This window comes from Mustela nigripes, chromosome 5, assembly GCF_022355385.1.
Source record: "Mustela nigripes isolate SB6536 chromosome 5, MUSNIG.SB6536, whole genome shotgun sequence".
Taxonomy (NCBI): Eukaryota; Metazoa; Chordata; class Mammalia; order Carnivora; family Mustelidae; genus Mustela; species Mustela nigripes.
In genome coordinates this window covers 12,793,117-12,811,872 of record NC_081561.1, presented here as the reverse complement: position 1 = coordinate 12,811,872, position 18,756 = coordinate 12,793,117, and the positions used below count along the sequence as shown (strand labels likewise).

Genomic DNA, 18,756 nt, shown 5'->3' with positions numbered 1-18,756 from the left:
GTTTCGGGCATCTCAGCAACATCTTCAGGGAAGACAAGTAAATTCATTTTACAAGTGGAAGAAAGGCAGGATGAAGGCGACCCAAGTCCCCAATACTTCCTAATGCTCGCCAAACACTCTCTGGGACATAATCTCCTCTTGCCCTTTTTAATGAATTAACACTTTGCTATGGGTGTTGGTTTTAGCCCAGATTTTCCTGAAGAGTCCTTTTCACATTAAATCAATCACTTTACAAAGCTGAATTTCTCTGGAAGCTGAATTTCGCTGACCAGACTACGCAGTCTCCTCTCAGAGGTTCACATCTCAGAAGCAGCCGACATGGCTGCCAAGATGGCTCAAGAGGAAGAGGCAGGGGACAGTGGCCTTGGCTTGCGACATGCCGGAGGCCACGAGCGGTTTGGTTCTCAGCTCCCTCTTCTCTAACTCGGTCACAATAGTCATTCCAACCCCGAAAAGCTATTGTGATGATCACAAGGAAATAGCGTGCTAATTACAAAGTGTAATAGAAATATATTTACGTACGGTGTCTAGGTTTTCTGAAAAAAACCTTATCCGCTTCCTTCAATGGGCTGCAATCACTCTCTTCTTGACCACCAACCAGAACCTTCTCACTTTTTAAAAGTCCTCTCGGGAGGTTATACTCAAAAACACAGGTAACAAGTTTTAGAAAGGATGCAGAGAAATGGGACCTTCATGTGGTCATTGCTGGTGGAAAGGTCCAAGGGTGCAGACATTTTGAAAAAATGTCTGACGGTTCCTCAGATGGTGAAACAATATTACTCCGTGATCCAGGAATTCTAGGAATTCTACTCCCGATACACACTCAGGAGAAATGAGAATTACGTCTACACTAAAACTTGTACGTGAATGCTCACAGCAGTATTATTCATAATAGCCACAAAGTAGAGACCTAACTGTCCATCAGCTACGTAATGGATAAACAAAATGTGTTGCATCCACACCGTGATTTAGCAAGGAAGTACTGACACAGACTCTGCAGCGGAGAAGGACCTTGAACCTATGAAGCTAAGTGAATGACAACAGGCACCCGGTCCCATGTTATGATTCTGCTGACAAGAAATGCACAGACTAGGGAAGTCTGCGGAAACAAAAAGTCTATCGGTTGTCTAGGGTTAGTAGAGGATAGGAGGATTACAGGGCTAGGCTTGAAGATGGGGGGGCAGGGTTTCTTTTTTGGGTAATGAGAATGTTCTGACACTCCTTCTGGTGATGGATGTAGAACTCAGTGAATATACTAACACCCACTGAATTATATACTTTAAATGGATGAACTATATGGTGTGTGGATTACATCTCAGCAAAGCCACTGAGACTTTTCCATTAAAATAGAAATGACATTTTCCATAGAAATAGAAAAAAAAAATCCTCAGATTTGTATGGAACCACAAAAGATATCAAATAGCCAAAGCATTCTTTTTTTTTTTTTTAAACGAGGTATGTTTATTTATTTGACCGACAGAGATCTCAAGTAGGTGGAGAGGCAGGCAGAGAAAGAGAAAGAGGAGGAAGCAGATTCCAGGTCAAACAGAATGCCCGATGCAGGGCTCAATCCCAGGACCCTGAGATCATGACCCAAGCCAAAGGCAGAGGCTTTAACCCACTGAGCCACCCAGGCACCCCTAGCCAAAGCATTCTTAAGAAAAGGCATGAGGCGGGGCACCTAGGTGGCTCAGTCAGTTAAGCGACTGACTCTTGATTTCAGCTCAGGTCGTGATCTCAGGGTCTTGGGATCAAGCCCTGTGTTGGGCTCTGTGCTCTGTGGGGAGTCTGTTTGAGGATTCTCTCTCTCCCTTTGCTCCTTTCCACACTCCCACTCTCTCTAAAACAAATAGATCTTTAAAAAAAAAAAAAAAAAAAAAAAAAAAAAGGGCAGGAGGCATCACACCTCTTGATTTCAAACTATGTTACCAAGCTGTAGTAATCAAAACAGTATGGTACTGGCACAAAAGCAGCTATACAGATTAATGGAACAGAATAGTGAGCACACCAAAAAAAAAAAGCATGCATATATGGTTAATTAGGACGAGGGAGCCAAGAATATTCAACAGAAGAAATGATCATCTTTTCAAGAAATGGTGTTGGGAAACCTCGACAGCCACATACAAAAGGATGAAACTCCCATAGTCTTATCTCACACAAAAAATCAACTCAAAATGCATTAAAGACTTGAGTGGAAGTCCTAAATCCAGAAAACTCCCAGAAGAAAAGATAGGAAATAAGTTCCTTGATATGGATCTTGGTGGTGATTTTGTTGAATTTGTCACCAAAAACAAAACAAAACAAAAAAACAGGAAAAAAAAAAAAAAAAAAAAAAAGAAAAAAAAAAAAATAAAAAAAAAAAAAAAAAAAAAAAAAAGCTTTTGCACAGCAATGGAAGCCACCAGCAAAATGAAAAAGGCAATCTTTAAAAATATTATCATTATTCCAATGAGGGGTTAATATCCAAAATACGTAACAATTCATACAACTCAATGGCAAAAAAGCAAACAATCCAATTCAAAAATGAGCAGAGCATCTGAATGGACAGTCTTTCTAAGAAAGACTCCAAATTGCCAACATCTTTTCACATGAAAAGGTGTGAAAAGATCATCACTCAACAGGACTACGCAAACCAAAACCACAACGAACGATCGCCTCACACCTGTTAAAATGGCTATTATCTTAACCAAACAAGTAAGTAACAAGTGTCGGTGAGGGTCTAGAGAAAGGCAACCCTTGTGTACTATTGGTGGGAATTTACAGTGACACAGTTATTACAGAAAAAACAGTACGAAGTTTCCTCAATAAATTAAAAATAGAATTACCATGTGATCCATCTTCTGGGTGTATTTTCACAGGAAATACAGACAGAGTATTGAAGAGATATTTGCACACCCACGTTCAATGCAGCATTATCTGTGACACCCATGAGTTGGAAACAACCTAATCAATGGATGAATGGATCAAGATATGGTATATACACACTGGAACACTATTCCACCAAAAGAAAGGATACCCTGCCATTTGCAGCAACACAGATGCTATCTTGAGAGCAGTCTGCTAAGTGAACTACAGCAGGCAAAGACAGACAAATACTGCATGGTATCGCTTCTGGGTAGCAATGTGTTTTTAAAAAAGGACAACTGTAGGGCGCCTGGGTGGCTCTGTAGGTTAAGTGTCTGCCTTCAGTTCAGGTCATGACCCCAGGATCCTGGGATCGAGCCCCCCTTGCAGGCTTCCCGCTGAGCAGGGATCTGCTGCTCCCTCTCCCTTCTGCCCCTCCCCTTGCTTGCTCACTCTCTCCCTCTAATGAATAAATAAGATCCTTAATTTTTAAAAAACATTTAAAAAGTGAAATTGATAGGCACAGACTAGAAAAGTGGTACGCAGGGACAGGGCGGGGGGTGGGGGGTGGCGGACGGAGGAGCACAGGGAGAGGTTAGTAAAAGGGTGTGAACTCTTCATCCAGAAGATAACTAAGGTCTGAGGAGCTAATGTGTAAAACATGATGACCACAGGCGACAACACCATGTTGTATCACTGAAATGTACTAAGGAGAGTGGAAGTTAACGTTCTCACAAAAAAAAAAAAAGGAAAATACAGAGGGTGACGATGTGTTAACAGGATGGAGGGACTCTTTTCATCAATGTATATCAAATCATCACAACATGCACTTTAAGGAGCTTACAATTGTTTTGTCAATTATGGCTTGAAATTAAAAAAAAAAAAAAAAGTAAATATAAAAAAAATTTTAAGGGGCGCCAGGGTGGCTCAGTAGGTTAAGTGCTGTCTCTAGATTTTGGCTCAGGTCATGATCTCGGGGTCGTGCGATCGAGCCCTGAGTCAGGCTCTGTGTTGGGCATGGAGCTTTCTTAGGATTCTCTCTCCCTCTCCTTCTTCCCCACTCCTCCCCTTTCTTCCTCTGTCAAAAAGTAAATAAATAAAAGGAAAAATAAAAATTTCTAAGTTGTTAAAATCTTCCAAGGCCTCGTGCCTCCTATGATAGCACATGTCCCAGCTCCTGGGCACGATAGGCAAGACCCTTCCTGATGGACCTCTCCTCATTTCTCCAGGCTCCAGTCTACCCTCCTATGCATGTTCCACTCCCGTCATATCAAACAACTATCCCTACAGTCACTTTAACATATATTCATCAAATAGGCAAAAAAATTAATAAAATAACATGTATATTCTTAGATTGAACACTTTAACTGCCTAGTAACTGTGCACTGTTCTAGGTACTAGAACTAGAGCAGTGAAGAGCAGAGAGAAGACAGACCCTTGTCCTGAGCAGCTTACAACTGAGGCCCTCTCCTTGGGCCCCTGGACTGGCTTCTGACTCTGCTCTTGGTCCTGCCAGAGACACAGCTTCCATCAGGCATCGCCACCCGACCAGCACTGTTCACCCACCGCCGCCGAGCTCCCGTGCCCTCTCCTCCCATCGGACCTCGCTGGCCTTCACTCTCAAGAAATGGGGGCCCCACCTGTGTGCCTGTAGCACCCTTAGCCTCTACCTCCCCACAGCAACATCCCTTGCTAGACCACAGGTTCTTCCCAGAGCAGAAACGCATTCTTAATTTTGCAGGTCAAGTTCACTGCCGCCGTCCACGACTTGTTATGTGAATACACGAATTACCGTGTTCTAGCTTCCCTCTGGCCTCAGATGGAGAAACGGGAGGACTACAAACCCCGCCATGTGGTCTGCCGCTAGCACTCTGGCTGAGTGGGCTCGACTGCTCATGTCCTTGTTTCCAATCCAACCACCGGATTCTGGTTTAGCTCCATGTTCCCTTACCCAGAACTTTGTGGTTTCTGCCTCTCTGGCCTTTTCTCCCCTATTGACCTTCTGGTCGACGGGAAGCTCATCCCTTCTCCTTCCCCAGGTCCTTGGACTGCAACAATGATTTCATCACAAAGCCTCAAAGTTGGCACAGAGCTTGGAGCCACCAGAGGCAACTAACCAGCTCACTTAGCTCATCACTCCCCTCCTTTCATTCAGACAGGGCTTAAAACTCTAAACACCTGGGGACCCTGGGCGGCTCAGGCTGTCAAGTGACTGACTCATCGTTTTGACTCGAGTCATGATTTCAGGGTCATGAGATCCAGCCCTATGCTGGGCTCCACGCTGAGTGAGGAGCCTGCTGAAGATTCTCTCCCTCTCTCTCTCTCTCTCTCTCTGCCCATTCCCTGCTGGTGCAAACTCCCTCTCTCTCTCTTAACAAAACCAAAACCTCTATACAGCTCCGGAAACTAGACATTTTTGCCATTCATACGGATTAGCAAACTGAAGAAATGAATGTTTTGGGCATAATAATAAGCAAGTCTCGAGCCCTCCCCTCACCAATACGGTTTTATGTACATATCTTCTCCATTAATCCTTTTTATCTCCTTAGACACATGGGTATATTTCAAGCTATAGATTTTACAAGTATTTTTAGCCTCTCCTCTCCCAAACGAAGTATTTGTAGATGTCATCTGTAAAGCATAAGATATTAAAATGGAAGGGGAAATTATTAGTGAAATCACATAGAAGTTCAAAGCTTTGCTAAAAATAAGACCAGCAGACTTGGAATTGCTGGTGTTCCTGGGGCTTTATAGGAGTCGGTAAGAGAATCACAGAATCTTGGTCTTTTGACCCTCAGGCTGCTTAAGGTTTTGAAATACGCCTAGACACTGCCGGCAGCATGGTCACAAAGCCCTCCCACATGTGCTTCAGTCGATACAGGAGCGGGGCAATGAGCCTGATAAATTTAGAGGGGCTTAGGGCCCTTTTCTTGCTACTTTTGTGTAGGTTTACAATTTTCCATAAAGACAGTTTTACAAAGGAAACTCATTCACACCACCTCTGCTTAAAATCCCGTGGGCAGGGGTGCCCAGGTGGCTCAGTGGGTTAAAGCCTCTGCTTTTGGCTCAGGTCATGATCCCAGGGTCCTGGGATCGAGCCCCACATTGGGTGCTCTGCTCAGCAGGGAGCCTGCTTTCCTTCCTCTCTGCCTACTTGTGATCTCTGTCTGTCAAATAAATTAAAAAAAAAAAAAATCCCGTGGGCCAGGTGTGCCCGGGGGGCTCAGCTGACAGAATGTCCCACTCTTGCCCGACTCTTGGTTTTGGCTCAGGTCATGACCTCAGGGTCCTGGGATCGAGCCCTGTGTAGGGCTCCATGCTCAGCAGGGAGTCTGCTTGCGATTCCCTTGCCTCAACCCTCTGCCCCTCCCCCTGCTTGCATGCACTCTAAATCAACGAATGAATGAATGAATGAAGTCTTTAAAACAAACAAGCAAACAGGAAAGCCCTGTGCAGCCTCTGGGATCCCATGGTGGGATCCGAACTCTACCAGCTGTACGAGGGTTTTCCTAACCTCTCTCATGCCCAAGGGGGGACTGACCACGCTCTCCTTTCTGCCTCTAAAACAATACCTTTCTCTCTCAAATACTTTTAAAACTTCTGCATTCGCACTTATCTACCCAAATCCTGGTACTCCTTTATATGGTATTTGAGGGCAAAGACCATAAAGTCTTTCTGATTTTTATATTCCTCATACTTAACTTGGCACATATAAAATGCTTCAAAAATATACTGCTGGAAGAAAAATGAATTGCCTTGACAGGTTTCCCAGAGAAGTCATGTCATTTTCTGCCCCTCTGACATTTCACAAATTCTACCTGCTGAACTTCTCCCCTTTCCCAAACAAGCCGTGCTCTCTTAATGGCTTCAGTTGTTTGTGGACGGTTTTTCCCTGACCGAAAGGACTCCTCTGTGCTGTCCTATTTCAAATACATCACCTCCTCTAGGAAGCCCTCCTGCTTTACTCACACAGTTCACAGCTTCCTCGGATAATCCGACAGTTTACTTGTTGCTGCTTTCACTAAAGTCCTGGCTCTTCAAAGGTAACAACTGGTTGTGGTACCTGTTGATATCCACCCCTCAGCCGAGGGGGCCCTCACCTCTCTTCCCTGTAGCTTGAGCAAGTGCTCTTCCTCTGGGGGTGACACACAACTCCTACACTCTGGTCAGGTCAGAGCATTTCCTAGCCTCTCCTGACCTTAAAGAAGCACTTTTCAGCCTCTATCCCTTGCTTCAGGCCAAGTCCTCCAGAGCTGTCCCTTTGTCTGAGTGTCCACCGGGCCCTGCCCATAGAACTCTCCAGCTTCTACTTCTCTGAGCTCTTGGCCTTCCTCCCAGAGAACCAAATGGATTTCCTCTTGCCCATTTTTTTTTTTTTGACAACTCAATGGACCAAAAAATGCTTAGTCATTATAAATTTAGATCCACACACAAGTCCTTTACCTAGACCTGCTGGTTGTGATCATTGAAGCTTTAAAACAACAAAATACTTTTGACCTGTGCAATGCTGAAGGGGCTCTTCCCTGGTCTCACTTTTACTTGCCTTATTAGAAATATGGGTTTTAGGGGTGCCGGGGTGGATCAGTCGGTGAAGCATCTGCCTTTGGTTCAGGTCATGATTGCGGGGTCATGGGATCGAGTCCAACATAGGGTTTCTAGCTCAGCGGGGAGCCTATTTCTCCCTCTCCCTCTCTCTCAAATAAATAAAATCTTTTTAAAAATGTATGGGTTTTGGGTACCTGGGTGGCTCAGTGGGTTAAGCCTCTGCGTTCAGCTCAGGTCATGATCCCGGGGTCCTGGGATCGAGTTCCACATCGGGCTCTCTGCTCGGCAGGGAGCCTGTTTCCTCCTCTCTCTCTCTGCCTGCCTCTCTGCCTACTTGTGATCTCTCTCTCTGCTAAATAAATAAATAAAATCTTTTTAAAAAAATGTATGGGTTTTAACTGTTAAATATAGAGTAGAAATGAGTGCTTTTATTTTGGACCCAACCCAAGGAGAAGTCCAAGCAGCACAGGAGAGCAGGAGGAAAAACCCAAGACAAAATTGGACTCGGTGGTTAATGATACAAATGATAGTAATCACAGCTAGTATTTCTTGAGCACCTTCTCTCACCCAGCACTATACTAAATGTTTGTGCCAATTATTTCCTTTAATCCACACAGTTCCCCACAGAAGTAAATATTGTGGTCTTCTAGAGTCACCCAGCAAGTGGAGCAGCCAGAATCCTGTCCCAGACTGGAAACTGCTTCCTTCTCAAAGAGACAGGGTCTTGTTAAGAGCCCTGACACCAAGTGGTGCTTAGGTCATAGAGAACGGCTCGCCTAACCATGACACATCTCCCTTTTCTCCTCTGCAAAATGAGGGGTTTGACCCACAGGAACCCAAAAGGCATGCTCTTCCAAAAGGCTGGCTTGCTGAATGAACCCTATAGTCATTAACAGGAAGTACAAGGACAAATTGTTGTCACTCCGAGAGTTTGCACTGAAATTCATGAGAAACCATGGTATTTGTGATCCTAAAATGAAACTTGGAAATGTATCTAGTGAATCCATGGATTTGTGAATTTCTGTATGAATATTTGAATAGAAATCATATTTAGTAAAATGAAGGCAACCTTGACATATTGATTAATCACACGTGAAAGGCGTTGAGTAGCAGCTATAATCAATAGGTCTTATTTCTAAGTCTATTTATCATTTGATTACTTGTAAAATAGGCCACAAGACAGGCTTCAAAATATTTCTAAACTGTTTTAAAATGTTAAAAGTTCTTATTTTTATTACAGTTACTTGAAATTACATCTTACTAATGATTAATGTTATAATTCCTATGATAATCCCTCACTATTAATAGACTTAAAAGGAACTCAAATGATAATAGAAAATGTGTAAAAGTATACCCAGAAATACTCTAATACTCTGCCTTCTAGACTAGATTCCTCCCTGAAGTTGATTTTTTAACTATTTGTAAATTAAACCCGATTCTTGTATTGACTTTCAACGGAAGTCCTATGATGATTTCGCCATGTTTCTTGTAGCTTTACAATGTACATTACTTCTTATCCACCTGGCTAAAAGTTCTTCTCTCTGGTCCTACCAATTCCAGCCTCTCTGTCAAGTAGATAAGGCAGATGAAAAAAATTTAAGTGCACTCAGGAATTCTTCAATTTCTTCTAATTCTATATCCTAATAAACCTGGCCTATTAAGAAGACTGCACCTGTATATAACACATGCAGATCACTGTTCCTAATTTTCTATATTCAGTGTAGGTGACACTTTAACAATTTGATGACATAGTGGAAAGCACTGTGATTTTAAAGATAGCCAAGGGTCTGAATTTTTATTCTACCCTGACCTTGCTCTGTGTACTTGGCCTTTAGCACCTAATTGCTATAGAAACTTTGTTTTCCGATTTGAACATGGTTTCAGGAAAGTAACCAAAACAGCAAAAATGAAAGCAACAAACTTATCTTTGACCATTAATGGTGAACTGCATTTTATAACCTTTTTAAAAAGAGAGGATTGCTTAAAATAAGGTCAGCAAGGGGCACCTGGGTGGCTCAGTGGGTTAAGCCTCTGCCTTCGGCTCAGGTCATGATCCCAGGGTCCTGGGATCGAGCCCCACATCGGGCTCTCTGCTCTGCAGGGAGCCTGCTTCCTCCTCTCTCTCTGCCTGCCTCTCTGCCTACTTGTGATCTCTGTCAGATAAAGAAAGAAAAAATCTTAAAAAAAAAATAAGGTCAGCAAAACATCTTTAATATTAGCTAATGGATACCAGGAACTTTTTTTTAAAAAAAACTCAAGTAAAATGCAAATTGCTAAAATGTAATTTCACTTTAATATATGTTCAACTAGCCAGGAATATTTTTTTCTTTTAAGGTGTATTCTATATTAGCCCAATATTTTTTATAGGTTGCCTCTACCACTGCATGCTATTAAAATTTGCTTTTAAATCTGTTTAAAAGAACTGCCATCTTTATATATAAAGAAATGGAGAATGTCCGTGAGCAAGGCCTCTATAAAATTCTGCCTGTGTCAACTTTCAAGAGAAGGCTTTCCGGCTGGACCAGAATTTTCCTTGGTTGCCACTAAATGTCCTCAGTGCCAAAAGACCAGACACACTGATGGTGCCAAACCCGATGGAAGAAACCTCCTCCTCCGTGGAGCCCTACCAGATCTGCTTGCGTGACTACAGTCTTTACTGCACATTTCCTTCCTAAGAGCTGGGTCTCCTGGCAAACAGAAAAGAATTAGAATTGGAATTGGAAATAGCGACTAGAGAACGCATCTAACAGAACACTCACTCCTAACAAACCATCAGGCAAGGTTAATCTTTGCAGAAGTGAAATTTGAACTTCCTTGCCTTTGGCGGTCGGCGGTACAGCTCTGGGCTCTGGCCTTGCGAGGAGAAGGGTTCAACTGCTGACCTCATTCTAGTTCACAGACTCAAGGGAGTGCACCACACACAAGGAAGGCAGGATGAGCGGAGTCTGAGGTCTCCCCTATACCAGAATCCTCTGAATTAAATACTTTAGTCGCATCAGAGGATATGTGAACATCCATGCGTGGCTCTTTAAGATGTCCCAGAGTGTGGGGGACTGGAGAGACGATGCAGGTTACCAGCAGAGATCTACACTGGTGGAGAAAATCCATGCCTGCATGGCCCCCACAACTGTGTATGCCAACACATTTACTAGTGACCGTGTGCATAACCACATCCTTGAGAGCAGACACAGACCTTTCCCTATGGTAGCAGCATTTAGAGCTCCTAATTTAAATAAACTCCCCACGCTGTGCAAGCAGCCCACGTGGGCAGCACTACAGTCAACAGAGTGATTCATTTAATAAGTATTTTAGCCCGCATCTCATGCTCCATTACATTCCGTGGTAGAAGTCTGGCTCTGCCTCACCCCGTTCATCTATGTATATTGCAGGAGTGTCATGGGTTTATTCAGTAACCAAAGGACCAAACACATGTCCGTAAGTGTGTGCTTCCCATCAAAGGGTGTCCTCCCCATCTGGGAACCAAAGCAGCACTAGGGTGCCCTACTATAGCTCTGATGTTTCTCCTGGATGCCTGGTATCATCCCCCATAAGTTCTCTTACAGTTTAATCAAAGAAAAGTATAATCACACTGGCAGGACTCTAATTTCAATAAGACATGCGTCAAGGCACCCTCACTTCACTATTGTGCCCTTCAGAGGCCCACAGAAAACAGACCAACCCTAGTTAATATCAGTTTTTTCCAAAGGGAAGCCGCCAAACCCTCCTGGTTGCTGGGAAAATATTCTTGCCCAAGCAGGTGGGAGGGTCGGCCAGGCCATGAGCTTCTGGCTGGTTAGGAGCTAATGCTTGCTCTGCCAAATCTGCCGCCTAAAACTTTTCTGCTACCTTCACTGGCCCTCGGGAGCCGGCTCCGAGAGCTGCTTCGGAACCGGGCCGGAGGCTCCAGCGAAATACACAGGCGTGCCCACATCTGCAGAGGCTTAAGCCTGGTCCACGCCGAGCTGTCCCTTGTTCTTGGCTCCTTCAGACCAGAGTCGCTGGCAGCCTGGCACCCTTTCACCACCCCGCTTCAGATCCGATGTGTGTTGTGGGGGGCGGGGGGGGGGCGTAGCTCCTGGGCTCACACACGCACCCGCTCACCTGGAAGAAGCCTCCGCAAGCCCCTCCCCCACCTCCCACATTTTGGCCATTAGGCAGCGTTCCAAGAGGGGCCGGCAGCTGCGCTCCAAAAATCACAGCCATGTTTTACTCTAACCAGAAATCATTCAACAACTCCACAAGTCTCCAGGGCGCTGGGCGCTGTGACCATGGCCAAACCGCCTCTCCAAAGTGAACCCATCGGAACCCCACATCTGTCACACAGCCCAGCAAAGCCTATCGTAACGCGGGGACCGGAGGGAGAAGAGCCAAGAAGCCCAGAAAGCTAAGAAAGCAGGTGTAACCACCTTTTTCAAGCTAATACCGCGACCCCTGACAACCCCCCCTTCCCCAAACCCCACCTTCCCTGGAGAAAATCCCAGAGCTGGCCATTTAACTGTTTCAAACCCTTCATTTGAGGGAGCAAATACATCAATGGTATATCCTCGGATGCGGTCCGGGTTTGGTTCTGGGCAGCACTCCGCAAAGTGCCGGCCGGGCGGATGTCCCCGCAGTTCTCCAGGCGGAGACGCTGGCGGCGCCCCCAAACTGGGGACCAGCCGCGCCACCTCCCCGCCTCCCGCGCTCGCCGCCGCCCCGACGCGCCCCGGCACTCACCGTCCCGGGCGTCCTCCCCCCGACTGCAGTTGCTGCAAATGTGTTTGATCTCCTTGCCTAGTTGACAATGGATCACAAAGGACACGTTGTTGTTGTTGGGGGCGGGCTCCTTCAGGGGCTTCATCTTCAGCAAATAAAAAGCTTTCTTTTTGGGTCTCTGGGCGCTCGCTGCTGGCACCGCGCCCTCCCTGCAGCGCGGCGAGCGAAGCGCAAACCTCCCCAGCTCCGCGGCGCGCGTGGGCTCTGCCATCCGGCCCCCGAGCGCCCCGGGCCGGGCGCCGCTGGGGCCCCCGCGCGCTGCCACCCGCGCCCCGCCGCCGGGGCCAGCATGCCCCCGCTCGGCCCCGCACCCGCGTCTCTACGGCATCGCGACCGCCGCGGGGCGGGTCAGGGGAAGGCGCGGAAGGGGTCTTGACCTCGCCGCCCTCGCGGCCCTCGCGAATCCGATCCCCGCGGCCGGAGGAGGGCTCCTGGGAGGCACTCCTCGGTCGCCCCTGAGCCGCGGCGCGCCCACCCCTCCCGCGGCCTCACGTGCACCGTCTCCCCCGGCAGCCCCACCCTCCGTAAATCTCAGCACGGGCGATTTGCGCCTGCTGGGTTTTGCAGCTACCTTCACTCCCTCTGGAGCTTCGGGGCAGCACGCCAGCCTCCCCCTCCCCCTTTTCTTCAAGCCTCGCGGTGCCAAATGAAAGCAAGATGGACCACACCGAAGGCAGCTGCGCTCGAACCCTCGGGCGTGCAAGCGCCTCTCTCGCGGGCCAGAACAAATTACCGTTCTCCGGTGCGTCCAGCCCACAGCCCTTGACTTTTCACTGGAACCGGCAACCTGTTAGGGCATAACTGATTTTTTCACCCGCCACAAAAATTCCCCAACCTGAAGGGGGCCTTCCACCAGTGTTGTTAAAACTTAAGAGTGACAAGGAGGGACCCCTGGGTGGCTCAGTTGGTTAGATGCCAGCCTTCGGCTCAGGTGGTGGTCCCCGGGGTCCTCGGATCGAGTCCCACATCGGGCTCCCTGCTCAGCCTACTTCTCCCTCTGCCTCCTGCTCACCCTGCTTGTGCTCTCTCTCTGACAAGTAAATAAATAAAATCTTTAAAAAAAAAAAAAGTTAGAATAACAAAGAACAGAAAAGACTGCTTTTAGCAATCTTCAGAAAAAACAACTTGCAACTCCCAGACCCTGTCTAATTTGGCTGAAGGTTCCTCAGCTGTCTTAGCACGGTGAATAAGGTTCAGCCAGGCGAATGACATCTATCGAGCTTTCCAAAGACAGAACAGTGCCTTAAAATAAGGCAGACCCATGGCAATAACAGCTACAAGTTGAGCCTTTTTTTGTTGTGCACTTAAAAAAATAAATTACACTCTATTACAGTAATCTGGACTCAGATATTGCGAATCCTACATCACCTTTCAGAGAACTAAGGCTTGGAGAAGCCTCAAATCACAACCACCCTGGGTGCTTATTTTAAAAATAGAGATGGGGGGGGGGGCTAACACTGGGATTCTGGTTTTGTAGGAAGTGTAGGGCCAGGAATCTGTAGCTTTAACAAGCTCCCCCCAGGTGATCTTGATGCAAAGCATAAATGGTCAAACAGGTGCTCACAGCCTGGTGTGTCTAACACCAAGTCTCTTTCTCCTCACCACACCTCATTCCTTATGAGCCACAACTTTGCCTTTTTTTTTTTTTTTTTTTTTTTTTTTGCAGCCCACTGAAATAGAGTTAACTGATGCACTATCACTGCTAGTTGTTTCTGGAAAATTCCCCCAAATTAATTTCATAACACCCCATGACTGATACTTCTATGAAGGGCAAGTCACTGCTCGTCTCTTTTCCAACTGGGCCAACTCTACATGTACGGTTCCCCTCATAGGTGAAATGGTCAACAGTCCACTGGGGATATTAAATTAATGTATAATAATAAGCTTCTGGTCACTGCCATTCTGCCACTGTGTATTGGATACCACTTCTCATTGGCAAAATGTTCTGCCCAAATCACATTGTTTGTTCTCTGTGGTGTAGTTAGGGACGTTGAGTGTCCAGTGTCATACCCTCCTCTGGGGTAGATGACAGAGACTGAAATTCACGTGGAATTCACTTGTTGGAGTTGTGCTCTCTTTAATTACACTCTCCCAGTGCCCACTGGGGCGTTCAGGAACCCCTCCCTATTCAACCAGATTACCAGCCAAACCAGCCACAGGTAAATCTCGCTGTATCTTCCCATGGCAGATTTATGTCACTCGGTCCCTGGCTAATTATAAGCCTTATCTGAGAGATGGCAGAGTCCCCATTTGTAATGCTGGTGGAGTCTATGATGGAAAATACTGCCTTGTGTTATAGGCAAACATTTGTTGTTCTCTTTTTCAAATCCTAAGATCCCTCCCCCAACTGTATCACTTCTTAAGTATCTCTTGAAAAACAAAACAAAACACACATCTCAGGGCTCCTGGGAGGGGGGGTGCTCAGTTGGTTAAGCATCTGCCTTTGGCTCAGGTTGTGATCTCAGAGCCCCACATTGGGCTCCCTGCTTAATGGGAAGTTTGCTTTTCCCTCTTCCTCTGACCCCGACTCATGCGCACGCACTCTCTCAAATAAATAAGATCTTCAAAAAAAATCTGCACACATCTCTTCTTAAATGACTTTTAAAAATTGCATGCCTTCCCCCCAACCCCGTACTGTGTGCCTCACAGGTCAGAACAAGAGACCCCCATAAACTCCAAACGGTCCTATTAAAACAACTAAGCCCACTGCAATCTTTTATGCACTCACTGAATACTAAACCAGACCTACAGGCTCTGGGGGTCTCTATTTTAATTGGCCAAGTGGCGTAGCACAGAGAACACAGACACAACCACCAGCTTGGCTCAAATATTAAAGGCGATGCCCACTGTTATGGGGGCTCTTTATTCAAATTAAAAAGACGAAGGTAGACCTCTGAGTGCTATTCCCTTGGTTGGTGATCCATCTTCTTAAACTGCTTTTCTGAGTCTGCAGCTTCTAATGGGCCACCTGTGGCTATTTATACTTAAATTGATAAAAATTAAATAAAATTCCATTTCAGTCCCTCCCTTGAACCCGCCACAGGTCACATGCCCGACAGTCACACGGACCTGGTGGCGACTGTGTTAGGGCAGATGGTGGAGTATTTTCATCATCACCGAAAGTTCTATTAGACCAGGCTGGTCTTAGAAGCTGTAGGAATCTTAGTGTCTCAGGAGGAACTGGGAAGCCGAGGAGACTACCTCTGATTGCCACAACAGAAGGCTGGGGGAGAAAAGATAAGGATGGCATAAACCTCCGTGCCGGCAGCAGTTTGGAAGAAAGATGTGTCCAGTGGCTCCCAGCACTGCCTTTCCTTTCCTTGCCCCTCTTCCCTACCTTGAATGCTACCTCAGTGAAACCTTCCTCTGATACCCATGACTAGAATGTCCCTATAGCTCCCAATGCCAACAGATACCTTATACGGGGGCTGGGTGTGTCGCCTTCCAGAAGACACACCTGTTAATTGTGATCCTTGCCATGACGGCTCAGCTCTATTGCTGCTATGCAGAACCCTCTCCCTGGATGGATAATGAAAGAAACTGGCTATCTGACAGCACTTTTTTTTTTTTTCATGCCCATATAATCCGACAGCATTCTTGAAGAAAGCTTTTTTTTTTTTTTTTTTTTTTGGTGGGATTTCACAATTTGGAAAGGAAGGAGGGAAACACTGCGGGAAGGAAAGCGCCGAGCATCATAGTCCCCCAAACAGAGGTTCTCAACGCTGGGCCTCATGGAGCTTGCGTGGGATTTTTACCCACGTGATCCAAGTGGGAAAGACTCCCCTGGGGTCACTCTCAGTGTCACTTAGCTGCATGGCAGTCTCGTTCCCATCCATTCTTTAGGATACATGTAACTGGTAGATCCGCTTCTTAAAACTTGTTTGCGGCCCTAAGACCTGCTACTCAAAGTACAATTCCATAGACCAGCTGATCCTGGTCACCTGGGAGCTTGGGAGAATGAAGCATCTCAAGCTGTCCTCCAGATCCTGCCTTTTAGGAAGACTTCTAGGTGATTCGGAAGGATTTTAAGTTTTGAGAAGCATCCCCAAGGCATCAGCCCTGTAATAGAATTAATCGCCTACCAGTGGAACACACATTCTGCTTCCAAAGTAAATAGCAGATAGGACCCCAGATCCCACAGAGCTTAAAATTCAGTAGGAGAGAGCATGCACTCAATGAAAGGACATATAAGGATAACAGAATCGGAGCGCCTGGGTGGGTCAGCTGGTGAAGCATCCGACTCTTGATTTCAGCTCAGGTCATGATCTCAAGGTCATGAGATGGAGCCCCGTGTCCTTGGCTCTGCACTCAGCAGGGAGTCTGTTGGAGATTCTCTTTCTCCTTCTGCCCCTCCCCCCATGCTTTCTCTACATAAATAAATAAATAAAATCTTAAAAAATAAAATAAATAACAGAACCCACCCAGCTGAAATATGTGCAAATTTATAGCTAGGAGCAGCCGGGGAGAAATAGGCATTTACTATCTGAGTGGGAGCCATGCATCAAGGCTGATTAAAGTAGAAGAGATAGAGCTGGTGAAGTAAGAGGCCCTTGGCAAGTCAGCCTTAGGCAATTGGGGGTAGAAGAGTGGGGGTCAAGGTCATAGCCATGTGGAGAACATGCAAGGTCATAGGCTAAAAGGAGTTCATGGTGATGTGATAGGTGGGTGGAGGTCTACGATGATCTTTAGCCTGGCAGGAGTGTTACACCCAGCAAGGCAGTATGGGAAAATTGGGCTTTCCAGAAGATACCACCATGATGATGATGTGAAGACAGCTACAGACCTTAAAATTCCCCAAGGTCAAATGGTAGAAACCGTGTGTGATCAACTTGGAACTCAGATTTTGTTCTGCTTCCTGCTTGTCTCTGACTACCGTACTTTTAATGCTCAACAGTTATTAGGCTTAAGGGAAGTCAAAGTCAAAGGGTAGACATTTGGAAATGCTCATAAAGTGCTTTAACTCTTATGAAAAAGATAGACTAAAAATACAAAATATTAATGCCAGCATAAGGCAAAGCAGTGGAAAGACTCAAAAGAGAGGTGTGCTTAAGTAAAACTACTACACATATTACACATGTTGGATGTATAAAAAGATTGACATTTTTTCTTCCTTGCCATTTTTCTCTTCATTATACTCAAGCTATCCAATACGTTGTTTTTTCTGCTTCTGTTTCCTTTCTTTTCTTTTTTTTTTTTTTTGTTAAAGGATTTTATTTTTAAGTAATCTCAATACCCAACATGGGGCACAAACTTACAACTCCCAGAGAAGTCATATGCTCTATAAACTAAGCCAGGTAGGCACCCATGTCTATCTCCTTTCTTGTTCCTATCATCCGTGTACTGGGCTAAATGGTGGCCTGCCAAAAGGTATATCCATCTCAAATCCCTGGAACATGTGAAAATATCTTTATTTGGAAAAGTTTCTTTGCAGACATAATGAAGTTAAGGATCTTGTTTCTCTTTCTTTTTTTTTTTTTTAAGAGAGGGAGAGCATGTATGCTGAATGGTGGGGGCACGTGTGCAGAGACAGGGAGAGAAAGAATCTTAAGTAGGCTCCATGCTCACTGTGGAGCCCGACACGGGGCTCAATCTCACAACCCTGAGATCATAACCTGAGCTGAAACCAAGAGTCAGACACTTAACCCATTGAGCCACCCAGGTGCCCTGAAGATAAGGATCTAGTAACGAGGAGATCATCCTGGATTATCTGGGTGGGTCCTGAATCCAGTCCCCAGAAGCTGGAAGAAGGTGAGGAGTATAATCTCCCAGGGGGCATGGCCCCAGCCCACCCCTTAAAATCAGACTTGTGGTCTCCAGATCTGCAGGAGGATAAGAATCTGCTGCTTTAAGCCTCCAACTTTGTGCTAATTTTTGACAGCAGCCCTAGAAAATTAATCTACTCCTTAAATATTAGCAGTATGTTATATTTCTAATTTAAGAAAAACATCTATTTTTTTCTAAGTTTGATCTAAATGTGTGCTGTGTTAAAACCAGAGCTGTAAGCTAATCTACCAAATACATATTTAAGAACAGGGTTAAAAATGACTTCCAAATGGTTTACGACACAGCACTGTGCTCCACTCCTGCTACTGTGTGTGTGTGTGTGTGTGTGGTTTCTGCTCCTGTTTTTACAGATGCTGGAATGGAAGGAGACTTTCATCAAGAAGGGGATAGAGCTTTCTGGCTTTTTTTTTTTTTTATATTTAGTAGAATGCATTTGTTTGCTGAACAAGGAGACATGAGCGGAGCTGGCTGCGGGAGGCCAGTGAGAATTCTTCAGGCAACACGTGACGTGTGCAGAGAGCTCAGACCCAGCCCTCTGCCCGGGTAAGGCTATAGGCATTGTTGATGGCTGGCTGTTCTAACAGGGGCAGTATCCTTTCCAACTCTTGCAAGTCCACTTATTAAATATTTTGAATGTCACTCCTGCAGAGAAACGTTAGAAAGCAGCTGCACAACTGGCAAACTTTTATTCTTCTTTTACAAGAAGGGTTTCTCCCACCATGTTCTTCTTAAGAATGTGTATTGGAGGGGCGCCTGGGTGGCTCAGTGGGTTAAGCCGCTGCCTTCAGCTCAGGTCATGATCTCAGGGTCCTGGGATCGAGTCCCGCA

At 45.8% G+C, this 18,756-nt stretch overlaps 1 protein-coding gene across 8 annotated transcripts in view; it reads right to left on the bottom strand.

Annotated features, from left to right (window-relative positions):
* The window catches only part of PHACTR1 (phosphatase and actin regulator 1), a 553,099-nt gene that overhangs the window by 239,994 nt on the left and 294,349 nt on the right, over positions 1 to 18,756 (bottom strand). The window contains exon 1 of one of the 8 annotated variants that reach the window (XM_059399455.1): positions 12,716 to 12,828. The exons of 5 other annotated variants lie outside the window; for them this stretch is intronic. Coding sequence is in view for 2 of the 3 variants with exons in the window: in XM_059399446.1 (XP_059255429.1) it covers positions 12,106 to 12,355 (250 nt within the window). In the remaining variant the exon portion in view is untranslated. Of the gene's footprint in view, positions 1 to 12,105; positions 12,660 to 12,715; positions 12,829 to 18,756 lie in introns of those variants that run through there. 2 more of the 8 variants (XM_059399446.1, XM_059399450.1) reach the window with 2 other exon arrangements.